This window comes from Anser cygnoides, chromosome 6 (assembly GCF_040182565.1).
Source record: "Anser cygnoides isolate HZ-2024a breed goose chromosome 6, Taihu_goose_T2T_genome, whole genome shotgun sequence".
NCBI lineage: Eukaryota > Metazoa > Chordata > Aves > Anseriformes > Anatidae > Anser > Anser cygnoides.
The window spans coordinates 11,845,074-11,864,204 of record NC_089878.1 but is presented as its reverse complement, the minus strand read 5'-3'; the positions used below and the strand labels follow the sequence as shown (position 1 = coordinate 11,864,204).

The 19,131-nt window shown below is 43.8% G+C and overlaps 1 protein-coding gene across 16 annotated transcripts in view; it reads right to left on the bottom strand.

Annotated features, from left to right (window-relative positions):
* Window positions 1-19,131, bottom strand: part of TRPM8 (transient receptor potential cation channel subfamily M member 8) — a 143,749-nt gene that overhangs the window by 102,458 nt on the left and 22,160 nt on the right. For 3 of the 16 annotated variants that reach the window (XR_010832407.1, XR_010832408.1, XM_066999605.1), the window contains exon 1: window positions 3,402-4,730. The exons of 1 other annotated variant lie outside the window; for it this stretch is intronic. Coding sequence is in view for 11 of the 15 variants with exons in the window: in XM_066999605.1 (XP_066855706.1) it covers window positions 3,402-3,584 (183 nt within the window). In the remaining 4 variants the exon portion in view is untranslated. Of the gene's footprint in view, window positions 1-3,401; window positions 4,746-19,131 lie in introns of those variants that run through there. 12 more of the 16 variants (XR_010832409.1, XM_066999604.1, XM_066999601.1 and 9 more) reach the window with 9 other exon arrangements.

Sequence of the window (19,131 nt, the reverse complement as noted above, 5' to 3'; positions counted from 1 at the left end):
CAGGATAAGGTTTATTGTTGTAGCTTCATTTCCTGTTCGTCATTCTTCCTTCTGAAACTCTCCTCCACTGAATCTCAGTTTGTCTTCAGATTTTACCCATGACCTGGTCTGACCTGCCTTCTAACCTCTGTCTCTCAAACTGCTTTACTGTCATGTCCTCCCATCCAAAAAAAAAAAAGAAAAAAAAAAAAGACACCAAACAACCAAACAGCTCTGTCGGCAGTGAAGCATGCAAATTCACGTTTAGCAAATTAACCAGCAGCAACAGAAGTCCACAGTGCAGGAAATCTGTCTCTGCTGCTTGGGGCCCTGTCTGCCATCCTCCTGATTTTATGCCTGCTCTTATCCTCCAGCTACACCTCCTCTTTCTGCTGTCTTCCACACCATCAACATCTTTTTCATGGAAGGCTAAACTGATTTTTCTGGATACTTCTGCCACTCAGGTGGCTTATTAGTGTGCTCTTACCAACGGGCTCACCTGCTCTGGAGCCACTCAGGATGAGCAGCAAGGGGACATGTTCCAGCCCCTCCTCATTGAAACAGATTTCTGGGTTTTAAATAAGTAACTGAGAAATAAGTAATTTTATTTAAGTAACTTTAAATAAGTAATTTTCACTGCAGTGAAAATAATCATTTTCTGTTCAAAAAGGAGAATTTACCCTCTAAACCTGATCTGCTCACTGTAATGCTAGTCATCCTAACTCATTACTAACTACATATTTTTGCTTCCACAGACACCAAAAGCACAGTACGCCCTTTCTAGATCTGTTTTCTGAGTCATTAATACATCCCAATTCAAGTCCTTCTGGAAGAAACAGAAGCAAAAGCTTGCTCATAAGACCACAGCCCAGCCTGAGCTCTGATCAGCTCGGTTTGCTTTCACTCGAGGTTTTTCTCTCCATTTACCATCCATTCCACTTCTTTCACAGGATGGCAGCTTCACTTTAGCACCTTCCATTCCTGCCATGTGTTTGAGATCCTGGCTAGCTTGTCTTGACAGTAAGGACACTAATGTTATGCTTCTGTTCTGGCAGTTTTCATGCCCTCCCAGTTGCAATGCACTCTGTTGGTCCCATATTACCTTACGGAAGCCATGTAGACTAACTATCCTTTTTAGGGGATAATAGTTATCCAACACATTCCTCCCCATCTGTCATCATCATCCTCCACACTTCTAGTTCCCTGTCTTCCTTTCCTTGTTTCCTTTATTTTCCTTTTTTAAGGAGTAATATCCACAGAGGGAAAGGATTTGCAACACAACCTGGAAAAGCTGTGGATACCGCAAGCAAGTGAATTCTGTAGTAGAAAACAGCATATCTCCCACCATGCATGCACAGAGCTTCCCAGTGAACATTTCTGCCCTAGTTTTGCCATAAGGTGAATAGTACAAAAGGGTTCTCAAATTGTACCAAGAAGCTACACAGGGAAGTGCTATCTTCATCCTCCTGTTGCAGATATTAAGCATAGGAGAACGGGCTTCAGCTTTTTCTAGCTCTTGTGCATATTCTTTCCTCATTTAAATAAAAGCAACTTTTGTGTACCATACAAGTATAAGGAAATACTTATTTAACATTTTCTGAAATCACTTGTATCAACTCCAAGCTATCAAGCTATCAACAGTTACAATAAGCCTAAGTTAGTCCAATTCAGCAGCCAACAGCCCCTCAGCCCCTCCACATGACTTGTTGCCCATCAGGTCAAACACAGGAGCAGCTTCTGCACTGTTATTTATGTCAGCCCGTGTAGGCTGTACAGGCTCATGCGGTTGACATACTTGACTGATGAAATGCATCACTAGAGCACGTTATCCAAGTATGCCCAGAAAACTGCAGATAAAAATATCTGAGAGCCCAGAAAGCTAAGATAAAAATAGGTTAAATGTTGGGATTATGAACTGCAACACTTTCTCATCTTAGAGTCACCTTAACCTCAGCTGTTCATGGCTTGGTAGCTTCTGTGACCCCCTCCAGAGAGCCTGAGCTGTAACAGGAACCCCTCTGTGATACAGAGGCAGGCAGCAGTATTGTCTGTTCAGTGAGTGCCTTCCTGCAATGCAGATCATGACAGCTTGATACGTTACTTTAACTACAATCAGCTTTTATAGCTTCTCTTATGCAATCCAAACTGACAATAAAAGGCTTACTCTTCCAGGTCACAGCTCAAACTGCTTCAAAGTCAGGACAAACGACTTATGCTCATACCTGCTATCAAACTGGTTGAAGCTGCTGATGCCCATGAGAAAATTGCCAGCCACTTTACACCTGTAGGAAGTCAAATTGCACACCATGCCCTAACCTTCAGCATAGCCGTGTCCTATGTGTCCTATTAGTGTTCCTTGTGCTAGTAGAAGTGATGAAGCTTGTACAGATTTGATCAAGTTTAGACATTAAGCATTCATGAGCTCACAGTATCTAGGAGTCCTTAGCTGTCAGAGTACTTGAAAATAAGGAACAATAAGCAAGTAACTTATTATTTTCCTGCAGTCTACAAATTGCTTGATTCTGTTAACGCAAAAAAAAAAAAAAAAAAAAGTACACCAGCTTAACCTCTGCTGAGAGAAGGGACAAAACATGAATTATGAAATGAGTCAGGCCTGAACTTTGTTGGGCTATGGATGAAGCACTCCAGCTAAATGGTTCAACTGTTTACAGTTACACTTCATCACAGTTTAGTGCACTTTTTTTTTTTTTTTTAACAGTGAAGCAATGAAGACTTGAATAAAGCCTGGTCCTCTGTTGAACTGATTCCCAGAGCAGAACTATTTAACTTCCCTCTTTAGCCAGGCATGAATTCAGCTCTGTTCTGTGATATGGCATTCAGAGCTGTGTCTCAGACTCTAACTGTGGATGTTTGAACACTGTACACCTGTGGTACACATACAGCCATGCAGAAATATGTAAAACTTTTCTTCTAGTCACGTATTGTTGTTTGACAATAGGGAAGGCCTTGTGGGAGAGGTGATGGTAGGTGGCTGTCTTAGCCACAGTGACCATCAAAGAGCTGAGTTTAAAATGTTTGGTGTAACGAGAAAAAAGGCCAACAGCTTTTAATATTAATGATAGATCTTGGGCTGTCTGGTCCTCAGAGTTGGAGGACCATTGCTGGGGGAACAGGGACTTTTTACTTGTAGCCACCAAAATTGCCACTGGTTATATCAGCTGGATGCTCATAAGTCCATGGGGTCCAAGGGGATTCACCGCAGAGTACCGAGGGCGTTAGCAGATGTTACAGCTGGACTCCCCTCAATTTAACAGAGGTTTTGGGAGTCTGGGAGGGTCCCTGCTGACTGGAAGCAGGCTCAGAGCCAAGAGGGCAAACCACATTTGGAGGTGCATTAACCACTGCACAGCCAGTCAAGAGAGGTGATTCTCCTGCTGTATTTAGTGTTAGTGCAGCCTCACCTTGAATATTCCATGTAGTTCTGGGGTCCACAAACCAAAAAGGATGTTGAGGTCCTGAAAAGCACCCAGAGGAGGGCAACAAAGCTGGCATAAGGGCTGGAGGGCATGTCCTGTGAGGAGAGGCTGAGGACGCTGAGTTTGGTCTAGACAGGAGGAGGCCAAGAGGCGACCTCGCTGCTCCATGAGGCAGGGAACTTCTGGTGGAGGTGTCGGCCTCCATGACAGGACAATGGCTGAGGCCCCACCCCGTCCCGTCCCGTCCCCAGGCGGCACTGAGCAGTGCCCCGGGACCCTGCTCAGCTCTCCCGGAACCCTCAGCAAGAAAGCCTTGGGGTGCCCGGCAGGACTGGGCAGGATGCTGGCTGTGGCTTGGGGCTGCCCCTCACCTCAGCACCTGGGGACGCCTCCAGAGCGAGGCCTGGAGCTGCCTTCGGGCCTTTTGTTTTTTTGCCTACATGTGCTGAGCAGGCACCCGCTGGCCCTACATCACGGCCAGACCCTAACCTCCTCCCCCCTTGCGCTTTCCACACTGCCCAGCCAGTGTTAACCCCCCTGGGGCCTTGCAGCAGCACCAGCAGGACTTCCCAGCGGCCCATTTGGGCCCACACGTGCCCAACTGGCATAGCTATACCCATTGCTCCATGAAAAGGGACTGTGAAAAACTGCCACGAGGGCAGGGAATAAAGCAACTTTTTATTAATTCACACACATCACTTCTGGGAGGGAGGATGCTGTAGTGTCAGTGTCTGTATGCTCGTCGTTCCTCAGGTACCCCCCTAGAGCAGTGATCGTCCATCCCATGGGAAACAGTCACCTCCTGTAGCTCTGCGCTGCAGGGGAGAGTTGGAGGGAGAAAAAATAGGGCTGGGGAGGAGGGCAGAAGCACAGAGAGGAAAAATGGGAGAGCCAGCTGGAAAGGGAATTATTAAGAGAGATGAAGGGACTGGTATTGGGAATGAGAGAAATATGCCCCATGGCTGTCAGTGTTCAAGAGGCATTTGGACACTGCCCTCAATAATGTGCATTAGGTTTTAGTTAGCCCTGAACTGGTCAGCCAGCTGGGCCTGATGAACTTTGTAGGCCCATTTTCTAACTGAAGTATTCTAGTCTAAAAGTTGAGTTGATATTCTTGGAAATTTAGAGCAGACAAGTGCAAATCCTGAGCCCTGAACACATGGCAAGTCCTGCCTCTACAAAGTAGCTCTGGGGCTTAGTTCTCAGCGGGCTCACAGGAAAGCATGCCTTTATGTGAGGATCAGAGAATTTGAGACAGGAGGCTAGTCTTTAAAAACTTCAAGACAGCAGTCCTGTGGTTAAATCAGTACTTCCAAGCCTGGCGTACCGATAGTCACTTCTGTCAAGGAAATTATTCAAGTAAAGTACTGCAACAGAGTCTAATATTAACCCTTGCAGAGTGATGCATACACTTTTGGGTTCACATTACATTCAGTTACAAGTTTGACATTTTTTCAAGTGCTCCCACTGGGTTAGCCCTACAGGACATAGCTGCACAGCCAGGATTACAAAAGGGTACTACTATAGGTTTATGCTGCTAAGTGCTTCCATTAGAGTAAAACACACTGACTTCACGCAGCACCCTTTGCCACAGAGGCTGAGAAGGGGTCTTGATTCTTTTGGAGGATCTGGCCAGAAGAAGCAAGTAACTTTAGTTAGAGATTAGCCTTGCACCCACTAAACAGTTTTTATTAATATTCTTTATCCAGTTTTACTTCCAGGCATTCTTAGACAAAAGCTCTTATTGAAATACCAATTCCACCCCCTACAAGTTGAAAATATTTTTTCCCTTATGTTTTCTTCCAGCCTATAAATAGTTAAGATCCGCTTTTATTCAGTTGCCATTACCACCTGAAGTGTTGCTTTGGCTTTTGGAGAGCCCAGTTCCATTCCTCAAGCTGTCAGCTAAGCAAACAATTACCTTGCTTCCTCAAATTATTTGGAAAAGACTCTGGCGGTCTTCTGTTGCAGCATACACCATTTTCTTCAGTGCAATTAAAAACTCAACTATTTCTGTGGGAAAACAAAAGGGCCAAGCCTCCAATTAAATGTACAGTTCCAGCCAGAAAAGGGGCAAAAGCACATGAAAGTGTGGAATAATACGAAAGAATATTTTTTTCCTGTCTGATAAAATTTGGACAAGTAAAAGTTCAATACCACCGTTTATTTCTGGAGGCATCTGATTGTCTCTAATATCAAGCATTCAATATCATAAAGCTAATAAATTGTTTAACCTCTCAGGCATTTACAAGCAGTTTTTTAATCCATAGTTGGTATTAGTTATGGAAAATCAGCTGTTGGTACAAGCCTTCTCCTTGAGATTGACTGATAGCTAAGTAGTTCCTCTTTAGCCATACAGATACTTTTCTGTTGACAAGTAAGAGCATGCAAGAGAGGAGCACTTGACATCTGTGCCCTAACTCCTCCTGTTTTGCACAAACTGCTTTGCGCATTCTGTGCTTTGCACTAATTAAAGGGTCGTCAGCCTCTGGATAATTTGGCTGCACAGATCTCAGATACCAACTTTTGCTTTAAGCTTAAACTTATATGGGAAGAGAAAAATATGAATTGTCTGATGTTACGTGCCCCAGGCTCCTCCACACACATCTCAACAGTGATTCAGCAAGGGAGCATTTCATAGCTTCCTCCTCAGAGGAAATAAACATCATTGCAGTTCTGCATGTTTATACAGTCCATCTCTATTTAGCTGAGGGTTAAATAGTTATATAAAGCTGAGATGTTTCTCCTCTGCAGAAGACAACTAAAGGGTGGATTTACATTTCATAATATTTCGTTTTTCACTAAAACCTGAATAAGTCTTAGTTTTCTTCTGTCAGATTGGGTAAGAAAAATACATTGCTTCTTGAACGCAAAGTATTCATTCTGCCAGATCTAAGCTTTTCTTAATCTTCTCAGAGAAGTAATTATGCTGAGGAACCACTTGAACTCCTCTGAAACTACAAGGTCCTGGAGTGGCAAGCAGCCAAATTCTATAAAAATTATTGGTATAAAGAAAAACGTATTTGATGAAGGCTCCTGCTGATGTCGACATGAGACACCAGCAAGGCTGAGGGCTAAAAAACTGCATGTGCAGCTAGAATTAAAGCCAGCTCCATGCGGGATGAGTGTAATAAACTATGAAATACTGCCAGCTCCTGAGTCCTGTTTGCATCATTTTAATTTTCCACATAACACATTGACATGCTTCGTTTCAAAGGGGTTTATAGCAGCATTAAAAATTTGTCACTGCCTTGTTTTGTTTGGAGCCGTTGCCTCTTCGTTATCAGGATTGACACAGCACGCTTTTTGCGGATTGACAGACATCTCCCTCCCTTTAGGATATGGAAATGGAGATGTTTGGGAGCACACATTCACATGGAACCAACTTTCCTCTGGTCCTGGAAGCAAGCAGCATCATCAAGTAATTAAATGGAGTTTAGGAGTTTTATTTCTCAGGCTGACCATCAAAGCAATAGCTTAGTAGATCAAGTTCTGTCTGGAGTCAGGGACTCATCAGTACAGACATCGCTAAAAAGGTCTGCCTATGGCAAGGCAATCTATACTTCCAAGTGACATTTTAGCTGTGAAGACATCTTCAGCTCCAGTTCTCCCTCTTGGTAAAAAGAGACTGATTCTCTCTCCATCTTCACAGACACCTAAGCTAGCGCATAGTCCTCAGTCTATGTCAAAAACAAAATAAATCTGTCAAAAACTGATGCTTTGCAGCCCAGCAGTCTGGCAGTGGGGGTTGCAAACTCCTGTGAACATTTCAAACTTATTGCAAATGGGAGATGTTAGCACCGGAGCATCTCAGGTTCATGAATCACGTCTCTTTTCGAGAGATTTGATGATATAAAATGGGGGCACTGCAGCGTAGGCTTTAGGTGAACTGCTGTGCTTATGTGAATCGCAGGGCTGTCTCACCAGCAAAGAACTCCGGCTAACCTCAGCTTCCTGAAGGGCTGCCTGGAATGCCATTTAGCCTACTTAATAAAAGAAAAATACACCCTCAAGGGTCCTGAGCAACAGTTAATAACACCCAGTGACAGCAAAAGAGTGACATTACAGAGGTTTTGGTAAGGGAGCTCAACTAATGGCTTTAACACAGCAGAGGCTGCTATGAGCTGAGTTTGAGGGAGCCCGATATTGCACTGTTGACTGATTCTGCAATTGCTAAGGCAGCCTAAGCACTGCATGATAAACTCTCTGAATGCAGACCTAATGGGCTTCAACGCTTCACGTTCACTTCCAGCCTTCCGCTTGTGGAGGTACAATTGGTTGTAACTGGAGTCAAGTGGCTTGAAATCCTCTTGGGCCTGACCTGCAGTGAGTAGGAAGTCACAAATTGTGACATTACACTTTCTAAAAAGAGTAACTAACTTCTGTTCTGTACAGCAGCTGGTGCTCGGTACAGTGTTACTGGTGCTCAAAATAAAACCTCCACTGCCTCGTTAGCTTGGTCCTGAAGTCCTGAAGTGTGCCCTCCCAGGGAGGCTTGTATTGTTTGGAGCCTGGAGCTTGGTGCTGAAGGATTCACGGCTGCTCTAGAAGCTGAGTTTTACCACCAAAGGCTGACTTTTCTGGCTTACTACAGAAATGGGCACTTGTTGGCACAGAGCTGAGCAGCTGCAGTTTTGTCAGGCTTGTTAACGAGTCAGAGGCCACATGTAATATTGCATTTCAAACACCACTCTGTTTCTCCTCTGTTTTAGTTCCTAGAACTGCTCTTCTGCTTATCTGCTGCTGGCTGGCAATGCTTGGCATGTCTCCTGCAACCAGGCCTCCTCGAATCCCTTAATTAAGTCTGATATTTAATAGATGAGAGAAAAATGGCTCCAAAACCTCTGTGAATTGCAGGCTAAGTAGCCAAACATTTAGCCAACTGTGACAGTTCTGGGGACACAGACTACCACTGTTCCTCCTCTGTGACTGGCAACTTTAGCATGCTTCCAGCCTTCACCTACCAGGCAGGCACTGGTCCTCCTTTTCAGGAGATGCTCTAGACAGGGAGGGTGTCACTTTCTTTCCTCCCTCCTCCTTTGCCAGCCCCTGCAAGGCCTTACCAGACTCTAAACAGCCCTGCATGTTATGAACCCCCCCATGGCTGTGTCCCAGTAGAGGTATACCAGACCCACACCAGGAGCCCCACCTGTGGAAAGGCACGCAGCTTCTTCAGACACCACTTCTGCAGCAAGGTGCTTGCAAAAGAAAATCAGAAGGATCATGCGCAGGCTCTGTGGCAGTGGCAACAAAGAGGGAGCTCCTACATGCACATAAACCCAACAAAATCCATTCATGTTTACCAGAGTGCACAGTCAACAATCGTATTCCATTTCCCTAGTGACTAGCAGGCTGCTGCATCTCACTGATGCATAAGCTGGCTTTCTGCTGCTATTATGAAAACAAATTATTTCATGCATGAATGGCCTTAATATCAGTTCACGCTCCAAGCTGTTCTGCTGTGCTGACATATGTACGCCCCGTTCACCCTCACTGCAAAAGGAAAATTTGCTCCGTGAACTACTGATCAGATAAAGCAGTAAATGGATGAAAAAATAACATCAGCATCGATACATTTCCCACTGTTCTGCCCCTTTGCCATGGGAACCCCTGCTTTGCTGCTCAGCGTAAATACAGGGTGAGTGGACAAGCAAGAGGGCTTCAGCATCTCTCTGTCTTCACTTCCATCCCAGCCTCGCAAAGCACGCATTTCTCTACCTGTCACAGTTGCATTGCTCTTTCCCCACTGAGACAGTTACGTAAAGGAATAAATTTTGACCTGAGCAGTACTGGCCACCTCAACTAGTAAACAACCATAAAAACCACCAGCTACCGACACGAGAATATTATAAATAGAAATATTCCCTATAAGCAGCTTGTGACTAAGCTCACTTTTGAGCTAATAACTTCCCATGGAGATAAACTCTGCAGGAAAGCTCACAGAGCTATAAATACCCAGAATTCATTAACAGATCTTTTTGCTGCAAAAATTCTTTTCCGGCTGTGCCTCATGACACTGGTGCTCCCAACCCATTCTCTTTTCAAAAGCTGCAATTGTTTAACCTCCAGATCCAGCTGCTCTCAGAAATCCACAGGAAGAAAACATTGGGGCAGTTTCACATAATAAGACATTATTCTAGTGCCAAAAAATAAAAGAAGAGAGAGAAAAAATACTGCAAGGAACATATACTATGTCATGAAAATTTCTTAAGTTTCATACTCTGGAAGTTTTAACATTTTAGTAATCAACCACTGGTTCCAATAAAAAATAATATATTTTAATGACCTATTAATTTATTTTCTGGGTGCTGAGGTAATGAGAATCGAGGATTTATACTCAGTTCTGTATCTACTCTGCCCAGATCTATTTCCCAGCATTGCTCTGCTGAAGCATGAATGCTGACCGATGGGGATCACTGGAGCGGCGCATGCTATGCTGAGATATTTTTGCTTCCATGTGGTTACCCAGCGTCAGAGCTGCACATGGCCATTTTACTTCATAAAAGGCATTTGTGAATCACAGCACTATTTGCATCACAATTATCTCTCACTTAAAGGTCTTCTGTTGCATCCGCACGGTGATGCTCCCTTGAGCAAGAGTCTATTGTGCCTAGTCCAGCTTAAATTCTTTCCATTTGTTACATAGGCACAACCCACATGAACCCAAGACATTTTCTTATGTTGAAAGCCAAAGCCAGAGCAGGCCACTATATTTTCGCCTAACTATCTGTACTGGTTTGGTTGGGATGGAGTTAATTTTCTTATAGTAGCTAATATGGTGCTGTGTTTTGGATTTGTGATGGAAACCGTGCTGACAGCACCCGGCTGGTTCAGTTGCTGCAGAGCAGCGCTTGCACAGAGCCAGGGCCTGCTCTGCTCCTCGTGCTGCCCCCACAGCGAGGGGCTGGGGGTGCACAGGGGGCTGGGAGGGGACGCAGCCAGGACAGCTGGCCCAGGCTGCCACAGGGACACCCCGCAGCCACAGGACTGGGGGGATGTTCAGAGCTGAGCTGCCTGCCGGGGTTAGACCACAGCACTAACCACCGTTCAAAGTCACATCTGCTACAGGACAGGTACGGGCTGCCCCTGCCCTCGCCGTGCTCTCCCAGAGGTGCAACTGGTGTCAATCCCAGCCCAGCTGTGGCCAGCAGTGGGTCCTTGCTGGCTGGAGCTGGCTGGAGCTGGCTCTGCTCTCACGCAGGGCAGCGCCGGGGCTCCACACCTCCCCGAAGCCCCTGCCATCACAGCATCACCATGTAAGCATAATATAAATTATTTTTATATTCACTTTATATCCCCTCCTTAACAGCTTCCAAATAGTGGAATAACACAGATGATTATCCTGATGTCTTACGGTGATTCTTTCAGCAAATTTATTTCAAACAAATAGTTGCACCATCTCCAGACTTGCAGTGACGTGGACCACACAACCTCTCCACACATGAAGCACTGTTTTGTTTGCATTATTCTACCTGCTCAGCACACAAACTGTGGTGCGAAAACAGTGGTGAGCAGTAGAGAGTTGATTGTCCCAGCTTCTAAAGAAGCATTTTTCTAATACCTGATTGAGTGCAGTTATGGGCAATTGCAAGACCACCTGCTGCATCATGTTTTTTAGAAACAATGTCAGAAATACACATCTGACATGTGCCCTACTGCCGCCTTTGGGTAAACCTCGTGGCTGAATTCCTACACACTGGCCTGGAACTATGAAGGTGGCAAGTTAGCCCAGCTGACTCCTACTCATCCTCTAGCAACCCATCTTGTTCTCTATTTTCTTTGGCCCTTGGATGAAGTTATTAAAGGGTCATTACCTGAACAGTGATTTCACTGAAAATTACCTTCCAGTAGCTCTTCAATTCAGATGCCGTGCCTAGCTCCAGCTATTGGCAACTTCTCCATGTTAAATTCAATTTGGCTACGTCTTTCAGACGCTCGAGATTTTACTTCTCAACTCATGCTTGGCACCAGGGATAAGAGGATTTTGCAAATATTTCTTGTTGAAGGTTTAACAAAAGCCCTAGCTCGATCCATCTCTAATAAGGTTTTTGAAAATTATCTTTCAGGAGTTAGAAACAGCTCCTTGAATGATCTTTTTACAGTATAAAATTAATGAAAGCCCCAAATGTTCCCACTTATTTCATTACAGAGGACTTCATTTACATTCCATTTAGCTGAATCATCTCTAAGCCTTCCACCCACACTGGGCACGCAGCCTACACAATTTACATATGTGTTGGTAAAAGGTGAAAAAAGCTTTGCCAGACAAGTTTCCTAATTCATTTCTCATAAACCCTTCCCTGAGTGCCCAGTTTTTATTATGACATGCTAAAGGTAAAGCCAAGTTTTGAACTGCATCTCCCAATGACTTAGGTAAATTAAGTCAAAACTGGCTTTTTTATTATTGTTATTATGTTTTGTTATGTTTTTCTGGGAAAATTAGCATCTTTACTCACTATAGTTCTTCAATCAAGTATGGAAACACTTTGCAAAATAGGTCCTCTAACCCTGCAAGCATTTATACATGTAATTCTTCTCCAGTGACAATCGTCCCAACAGGGCAATGATCACTTAGCTGCAGTTTTATTCCTCAATTTAAGCACCTGAATTGCGAGTCACGATACACACTCCGCACACATCATCTCATATCCAATATTAAAGAGGCAACAGTGGTCTCCAAATCCTATGCTGAGAAAGACCCTCAACCATCCTACAAAGGTCTGACAGGACAAGTAAAATCAGGCAGCTTATGTTATTTATTTCTGGCCTCTGACTGTAATCCATCAATGGCCTTTGTACTCGACTTGGGAGATGAGGAGAAGACACAAGAGTGGTGTTTCATTTCATCTCCAGTGGTTGCTGTGCAAGCAACCCAAACTGCTGGCTTTAACAGCTGATAGATACTGAAGACAGAAGTCAGTTCATTGGGAAGTCCCAGACAACAAGATCCTTTTCCAGCTAGGTATCTGAGGATACAAGAAAGCATTAACGGACAGCAATCCCACCCAAAGCAGGCATTGTGCACATCACCTGCTTTGCATTCGCATCAGTGGTTCCAGAGCTCTGCCCATGCTAGTTCAACGTAGGGTTAAATGCATTACTCTTCATCCTAACCAAACCCCTCCTCTCCACATTATCTCCCCTATCTGCAGTGTCTTTACCACCCAGAATAATTCTGTATGCCATGTATAAATACACTGGCTGGGCTGGTACCAGTCACTGTCATTTAGAGTCCTAGACATACATAATAGGAAAAGTTGGGAACTCAGGAGGCCCAGTAGTGACCCCTGCCATGAGCTCTATGTATCAAAATGTTTGACACCGCTAATTCCTGTAGAAAAAGGGGATGCTGGATCTGTGGGGCAGTTTTCTGAGAGTACTTCCTTAAACTGAAGGACCATTTTCTAACTGAGAGCAGCTGACAGCGAAGCTTGCACTGCATGCTGATGTGAACGAGCTAAAGCTCAGACACTTACACACTTAGCCAAGTGTTTCTCCCAGGTATAATGCCAAGAGAGACGGGATGCAAGTCACAGCTAGTTCTAGTGCGTAGATTTAGAGACAAACACTCGTCCCTCAAATGCATGGAGCATGCGAGCAGACTTGGTGCATCCAGGCAGTCTTTCACTGCACAGGATGATTCCTGATTTGTGAGGCAGCTCCAGCCCATCATTTAGTCCATTATTTAGCCCATCATCTGGATTCAAGAATACCGATTTCATTAACACAAAACAGCACTGTACGACAAAAAAATGGGACAGGTTAATCAGTACCAATAAAGTCCAATACTCTAGAAAGTGAGTTATATTCTGTTACAAGCTCATATTCTTCCCTCCTAAGTTTACAGTCTAAGAAACATTTGTAGCCAAGCACTGGCAGCTCAGAAGGAAATCCCTGAGCAGTCTTATCTGTTTCAGCACTTTGTTCTTACGGTTGATTTCTCTTCATCTTGCCATTCCAGCTTTTATCTGTCATTTCACAGTAAAATGAAAGCTCAGACCCATCTGCTTCTGTTTTTTGCTCCCGTTTTGATCCTTTTCCTGTATTTTATAGGGGAAGAGGGAATGTTCAGGTTGCCCTATGCCACTCCACTCACAGCATACCTACCCTTTGTATTCTTCCTGTTTACTCCAGCTTTATACTTTACTCCAGCTTTATACTTTTCGCCTTGTTCTTCCTGGTCTTGTCCCCTTCCACTCACGGGCACCTTCACAGTTGACTGACGATTGTACTGTGTGATTGCACGGCTTTCAGCTGACAAAGTGCCACTCACACAGGCAAATTTAAATCTGGTTCAACAACAACAAAAAAAAGACTGTGTACACCTGTGCCTTATCTGCGCAGGACCACAAACTCTTCCACAAATTCTTGCCGTTGCAGAAGCCTAAACCCAAGTAGCAAACCAACCAGCTGTGCTACTGGAGGCAGTGCTGGAGACTTCGTAATCTTTATAAATGGCACCTACACTCATACGGTGAAGATCTGCTGCCTACAGGGTGACTACAAAATCAGAAAGCACCCAGAGCTCCAGAGCCGTAGCTGGTATGGGTTGCCTAGGGGCATCATGCGCTGACACTGCTGCAGCCAGCACCCAGTTTGCTTCCCGCAGGTCCATCTCCCCGAATCACTGCGGTTTTAAGGGAGACTGAGTGCAAAAATCAAGCCTGAATCAGCAAACGGATGGTCTAGAATAGATTGCCCAGTCGGATTCTGTTGTAACTAAAGAGAAGGTTGTACCACTATTGGTTCCTCAGAAAATTACCAGAAAATTTCACATCAGCCACTGGAAAGCAGTTTGGTTCCAGTACATTGCAACAACAACAACAACAACAAAAAAGGCTTTTTTTTTTTTTTAATCTTCACAGCTTGTTTTTTGACCTCTGTGGCAAAGCTGACCCTGGAAGTAGGCTATGTGTCTGAGCTGACAAGGATATTATCCCACTGCCCTGTTATATGAACAGATAATAAGTGAGGTGAACCAGTTTAAAGATGTACCAGTTGCAGCACACTCTAAGAGAAGCCTTTGAAGGTATCTCTGGAGATTTTATTCCTCCTGTTGTGTCACAGCAATGGTGCTTCTAATGTGTACAGCCTGAAGATCCCCTGACTTAGTTTGGAAAATGACAGTTGTTGAAAATATGTTATCAGGGAGGATTGCAGTCTTTCACTTGTTGAGCTTAGTCACTCAAAGACTGAAGTGCATATAGAGAGAAATTTGTCACAAAATAAGCTGGACTTTTAGAGACTGTTGAGGGTCTGTTTATGAACCTGGATTAGAAACGGGTGCTTGTCACACATTACTTTGCACCCAGTGCTTAAGTCACAGTGTAAATCACAATGGGTGAAATTTCCTTTTTGCATTTACAAGTTCACCCTTTGGGAAACAGAAGGATGACCTTCATGTCACATCAAACTAGAAAACCAAGTAACCTGCGCTTTATGGCTCCTATAAATATCCTCTGTCTTCTTGTTAATGTGCAAATTAACAACCATCGAACCAAGGAGCTGCAAGATTTGGCTGTCAAGCACAGTTTAAAACTACCATCTTGCCCCTCAGTTGCGCAACATGGCTTTCTGCAGCCAGGTCTGGAAAACCCTTCCAGTCAGGGCTTGCTCTCTGGACCACTTCTTATTTACAAGCCGCCGATGTCTTGTGGAGAGGTTACTAAAGGCCATCTGTCTAAAGAATTCTTGTTTATATTCCTCTTGCTTTATCCTTAGGAAAAACAGTTGCATAAAGGCAGAGGTATTTAAAGCCTGACCCATCTTCCATCATCCTGCTGGGAGCTATAATCTGTCTGTGCTATCTCAACTGATATTTGTGTAGCTCATTATGTTGTCCAAACAAGGGATTATGATTCTGATTTGGGGAATAAGCAGCGTGAACAGAGGATGTCTGAAGGGACAAGCTTTTTTTTTTTTCCCCAAGTAAGATTCCTTGAACAAAAGGGAGAGGGAAGAAATGCATCTTACATAAAGGGCAATTGTTTCCAAGTGGAACATTTCATGTTTTTCCATTAAGCACAAGCTGCTCTAGCTGTTACAGAGTATTTTATTAACAGGTCTGGTAATGCAAAGCCCAGTTCCAGCACTGACTGCATGAGGAAAATAAAGCTAGCACAAGCCATCCTTTTGTCTTCTGATTTTCTCCTTTCATACACATAGGATGAATCAGAATATTATCTTCTAGTTTTTATGAATATTGGATGAATATTCCCGTGTCTCTTGCATAAAAGACAATTTCTCGTACTAACTTCTCAATTTCTTCATGCAAATTGAGGGCAGGATGTGCCAGACTTGGCTTCCTGGGCACTGACCCAAGGAATACATTTGGTCCATGACATAACCTTTGTCACACATCTTTAGAGTCTTTAAAAGACCAGACAATCAGGGAAACAACTGCACAATATGTCTCACAGGATAATTAAGATAAAAGATAAACAAGCTCTGGACATTTTACCTGAGGATCTGGCCAATTGAAGAGAGCTATCATCATCCGTGGCATGTTTTAAACCATTCAGTACGAGCAAGGACAAGCTGTGCTGTTCAGATAGCCAAGAACACCAAGTTACATTGGGCTACACAACCCGAGCAAGGAGTCTGCCCATTTGTAGTGTGCCAGGCCTCTGAGGACAGTACGTAAGGTCTTACATCTCTGCCCAAGGCCCAGCTTTCTCTTTCTAAAAAGTAGAAGAGTTTCAGATGGGGAAGTCCAAACCAAAAGCAAAGGTTGATAAGATCTACAATGTTTATATATTTTTTTTATCTGGCCCCACAAATAACAACTCTGTCCTGTCCAGACAAAAAAAAATTACCTTTTCAACCCTTTCTGCAAACACAAAGTCAGATTGTGGAGTTCACTATATTTTAAATCATGAAAGAAGCTACTGCAGTAGGTTCTACTCTAGTACTACTCTAGCTAACCACCACAGAAAACCCAAACCTTGCCACATAAACCTTATACAGTGTGAGATTGATTTTTTGTTCAGTATGAAGGTGTTATTTAACAGGACTGTGCCTTATTGGTCATGCCAAGGACAACAAGCAGAATGACAACAGGCACAATGGAAGACAAGAGAGGTGTTATTCCTGGCTGGGATGCCTTCTTGGCCACCTGGGCACACTGCTGGCTCATGATCAGCCTTTGCAATCCAATGCAAATCCATTGCATTAGTCACAACTGATACCTAAATTTAAATAAATCAGGTTAATCAGAGTGGAAACAGTGCTGTCAGAAAGCCCCTTCTGTCCTCTTGGTTGTTTTTCTATTGTGTTTTTTCTTTTTTTTTTTTTTAACCAATTGGTAGTATACTGATCTCAAAGAAGCTGCACAGTTTTTTGTTCAGAGCCTTCAGCTAGACATGCACTTCTCAAGCTGTGTAACTTCAGAGCTGAGTTAGTGTCTCTGCTCCTGACAAGCCACCTGCAATATTGAGTTTACTCTGCTAATGCAGCAGGCATCCAGCTCTTGAGAGCTGCTCCTTACCTGTGTATGCAACACTGGGCATGGACTGCAGATCTTGATAACTTCAGAACAAGCAGACATTTGGGTTCATTTTTCAGAGTGACAAACTAATTCTACTGTAATTATAAGGACAAGGGCAGTAGCTATGTTGCCCCCTAAACAAATTACTTGTATGTTTGAGCTGTGCTATTAGAAAACTGAGCAGGCCATTTGCACAAGAGATCAAAGACATTGCAGCTGTGGAGACAAGCATCCAAAAGTGAACATTTGTCTGGAAATTTGGGATTCTGCCCAGCGCAGAGCACCCAGCATCAGCATAATCCACTTAAGCACAGTTAATCTCTCCAGCACTAGTATCAACTCTCCACCACAAAGTATTAAGTCAGTGCCTGAAAATCTGATGAAATGAATTGCAGATCTACTGCTACACAGCTCTGTTTCCTAATTTGTAGACTTTTCTGTGTTCTTGATTTCATGGATTGTCCAATATGTTTGTTTCATGCTTCATTCTTACAGAATTGCAACAGGAGAACTCATTGTCAGCCAGATCCAACCTTCCCAGTAACGTGCCAAGGAAACAGGAAGGTTTCTTTAGCAAACAATTTCTGTTGAAGAGTCTTGGCTCTAGTCAAGGCTTAAGTCTGTTCTCTTTGCTTTTTAATAGCCAATTCTTTTTATTGTAGAACAAATGCTTTTATCATCTTTGAGCTCAAAGAACTATTTGACAGAGAGGCAGCAGTGGAGCAGAGGCCAGCGTTAGCACTTTATGGAGATTCAGACGCCACAGTCAATAATATTATGGAAAAATACAGTTCATGAGCTTGACCAAGGGCAGTGCAGTGAGGTGGAAGGTATCTGCCCATGCATAACACAGGCACCAGGATGCCCACGTGGCTACTGGGCCATGATTTCCAGCATGTTTGAAAAAGCCAGGTTTTAGGAAAAGTAAGTTAGAAAAGAAGCATGCAAAACTGCTGCCTGCCAAGGGAGAAGAGAAGACTGCAGGAAGCACTAAGGGACAGGTTGGCAGAGCATCAAGAAATCCTTCCTTGGCCTTCTGCGGCCAGCGGGGCACGTGGGCAGCTCAGGGGCTCTGCCTGCCTGCAGCCCCCCCAACCACAACCTCACCACGTACACACAGCGGGGAAAAACTGGGGCAGAGGCAGTCTATCTTCTTTTAAATGATCCCTTAGACAAAGATGAGCAGTAGATTGGAAGATGTATGAATTGTTTGGATGCAACAGCTTTGAATGAGAATCCCCTCTCAGAGCTTAGAGAAGGGAAGGTGATCTGCTATTAGCAATTACCGAGCTGTGAGGATGTGCCTCTGTTGTTCCCAAGTTATTGTGAATCTCATTTATTATGATGCCAAAAAATCTCATCTGTCCTAAATGCCAGTATTATGTAGCAAATGTTGGCAATGCCCTAGGCTTAATATGGGAAATATTCTTCCAAATATTCTTCCATTATTTGGTTAGAGGCCATTAAGTTCTATCTCCTGCAACACCAGCAAAAAAGACTTGTGTTAGTAGAGCTGATTAAGCAGTTTTCTGCAAAAGAAAGGTCATGAAAAGTCTGGTTTTGAAGTGATTACGACGTAAGATATAAAAATAAATGTATCGTGCGCAACTGCCAGAAATTCATTGTTAATGATCTATGTTTTAGCTGTGTTTTTCTGCAGACCCACCTACAAGGGCAGTTATTCAACATTTTCATGATCTGTATAGTATTAACAGAGGTACTAACACAATGAAATGCCAGTCTTGCTACTTTTGTACACAGAATTTGACTAGTTGAAGACTAGCCTGCTATGATGAAATCAGAGCATGAACGTCTGAGGTCTCTGGGTCTGATGGACAAAGAGTTTCTTGCTCTGAGGACAAATAGGCTTCAAGCTCCTCAAGTGCTTGAAAGTTGTGGAAGAGATTTGGCAGATACTGCCATTAAAAAATTCCGATCTGCTCACACAGGAGAACACCAGGAAAGAGAGAAGGATCCTGTCAGTGTCATACCAGGACCGAGGACCAGCCCGAAATGTCAGTTCAGATTCAGCACATGGACACACTAGGTTATAATCCTCCTGCCTTGCTTCCACAGTCCTCAAGTGCTCTGGTCTGCCCGCTTTGTGCTACATTAAACCATATTTTCTCTCTCACCTAATTCTTCTGCTTCTTGCTCTCTTAATGTTAATGGACATAAGCCATGTACCTTCCAGACTCACGCTTTGCCCTTGGAGTCCCAGGTTTTATT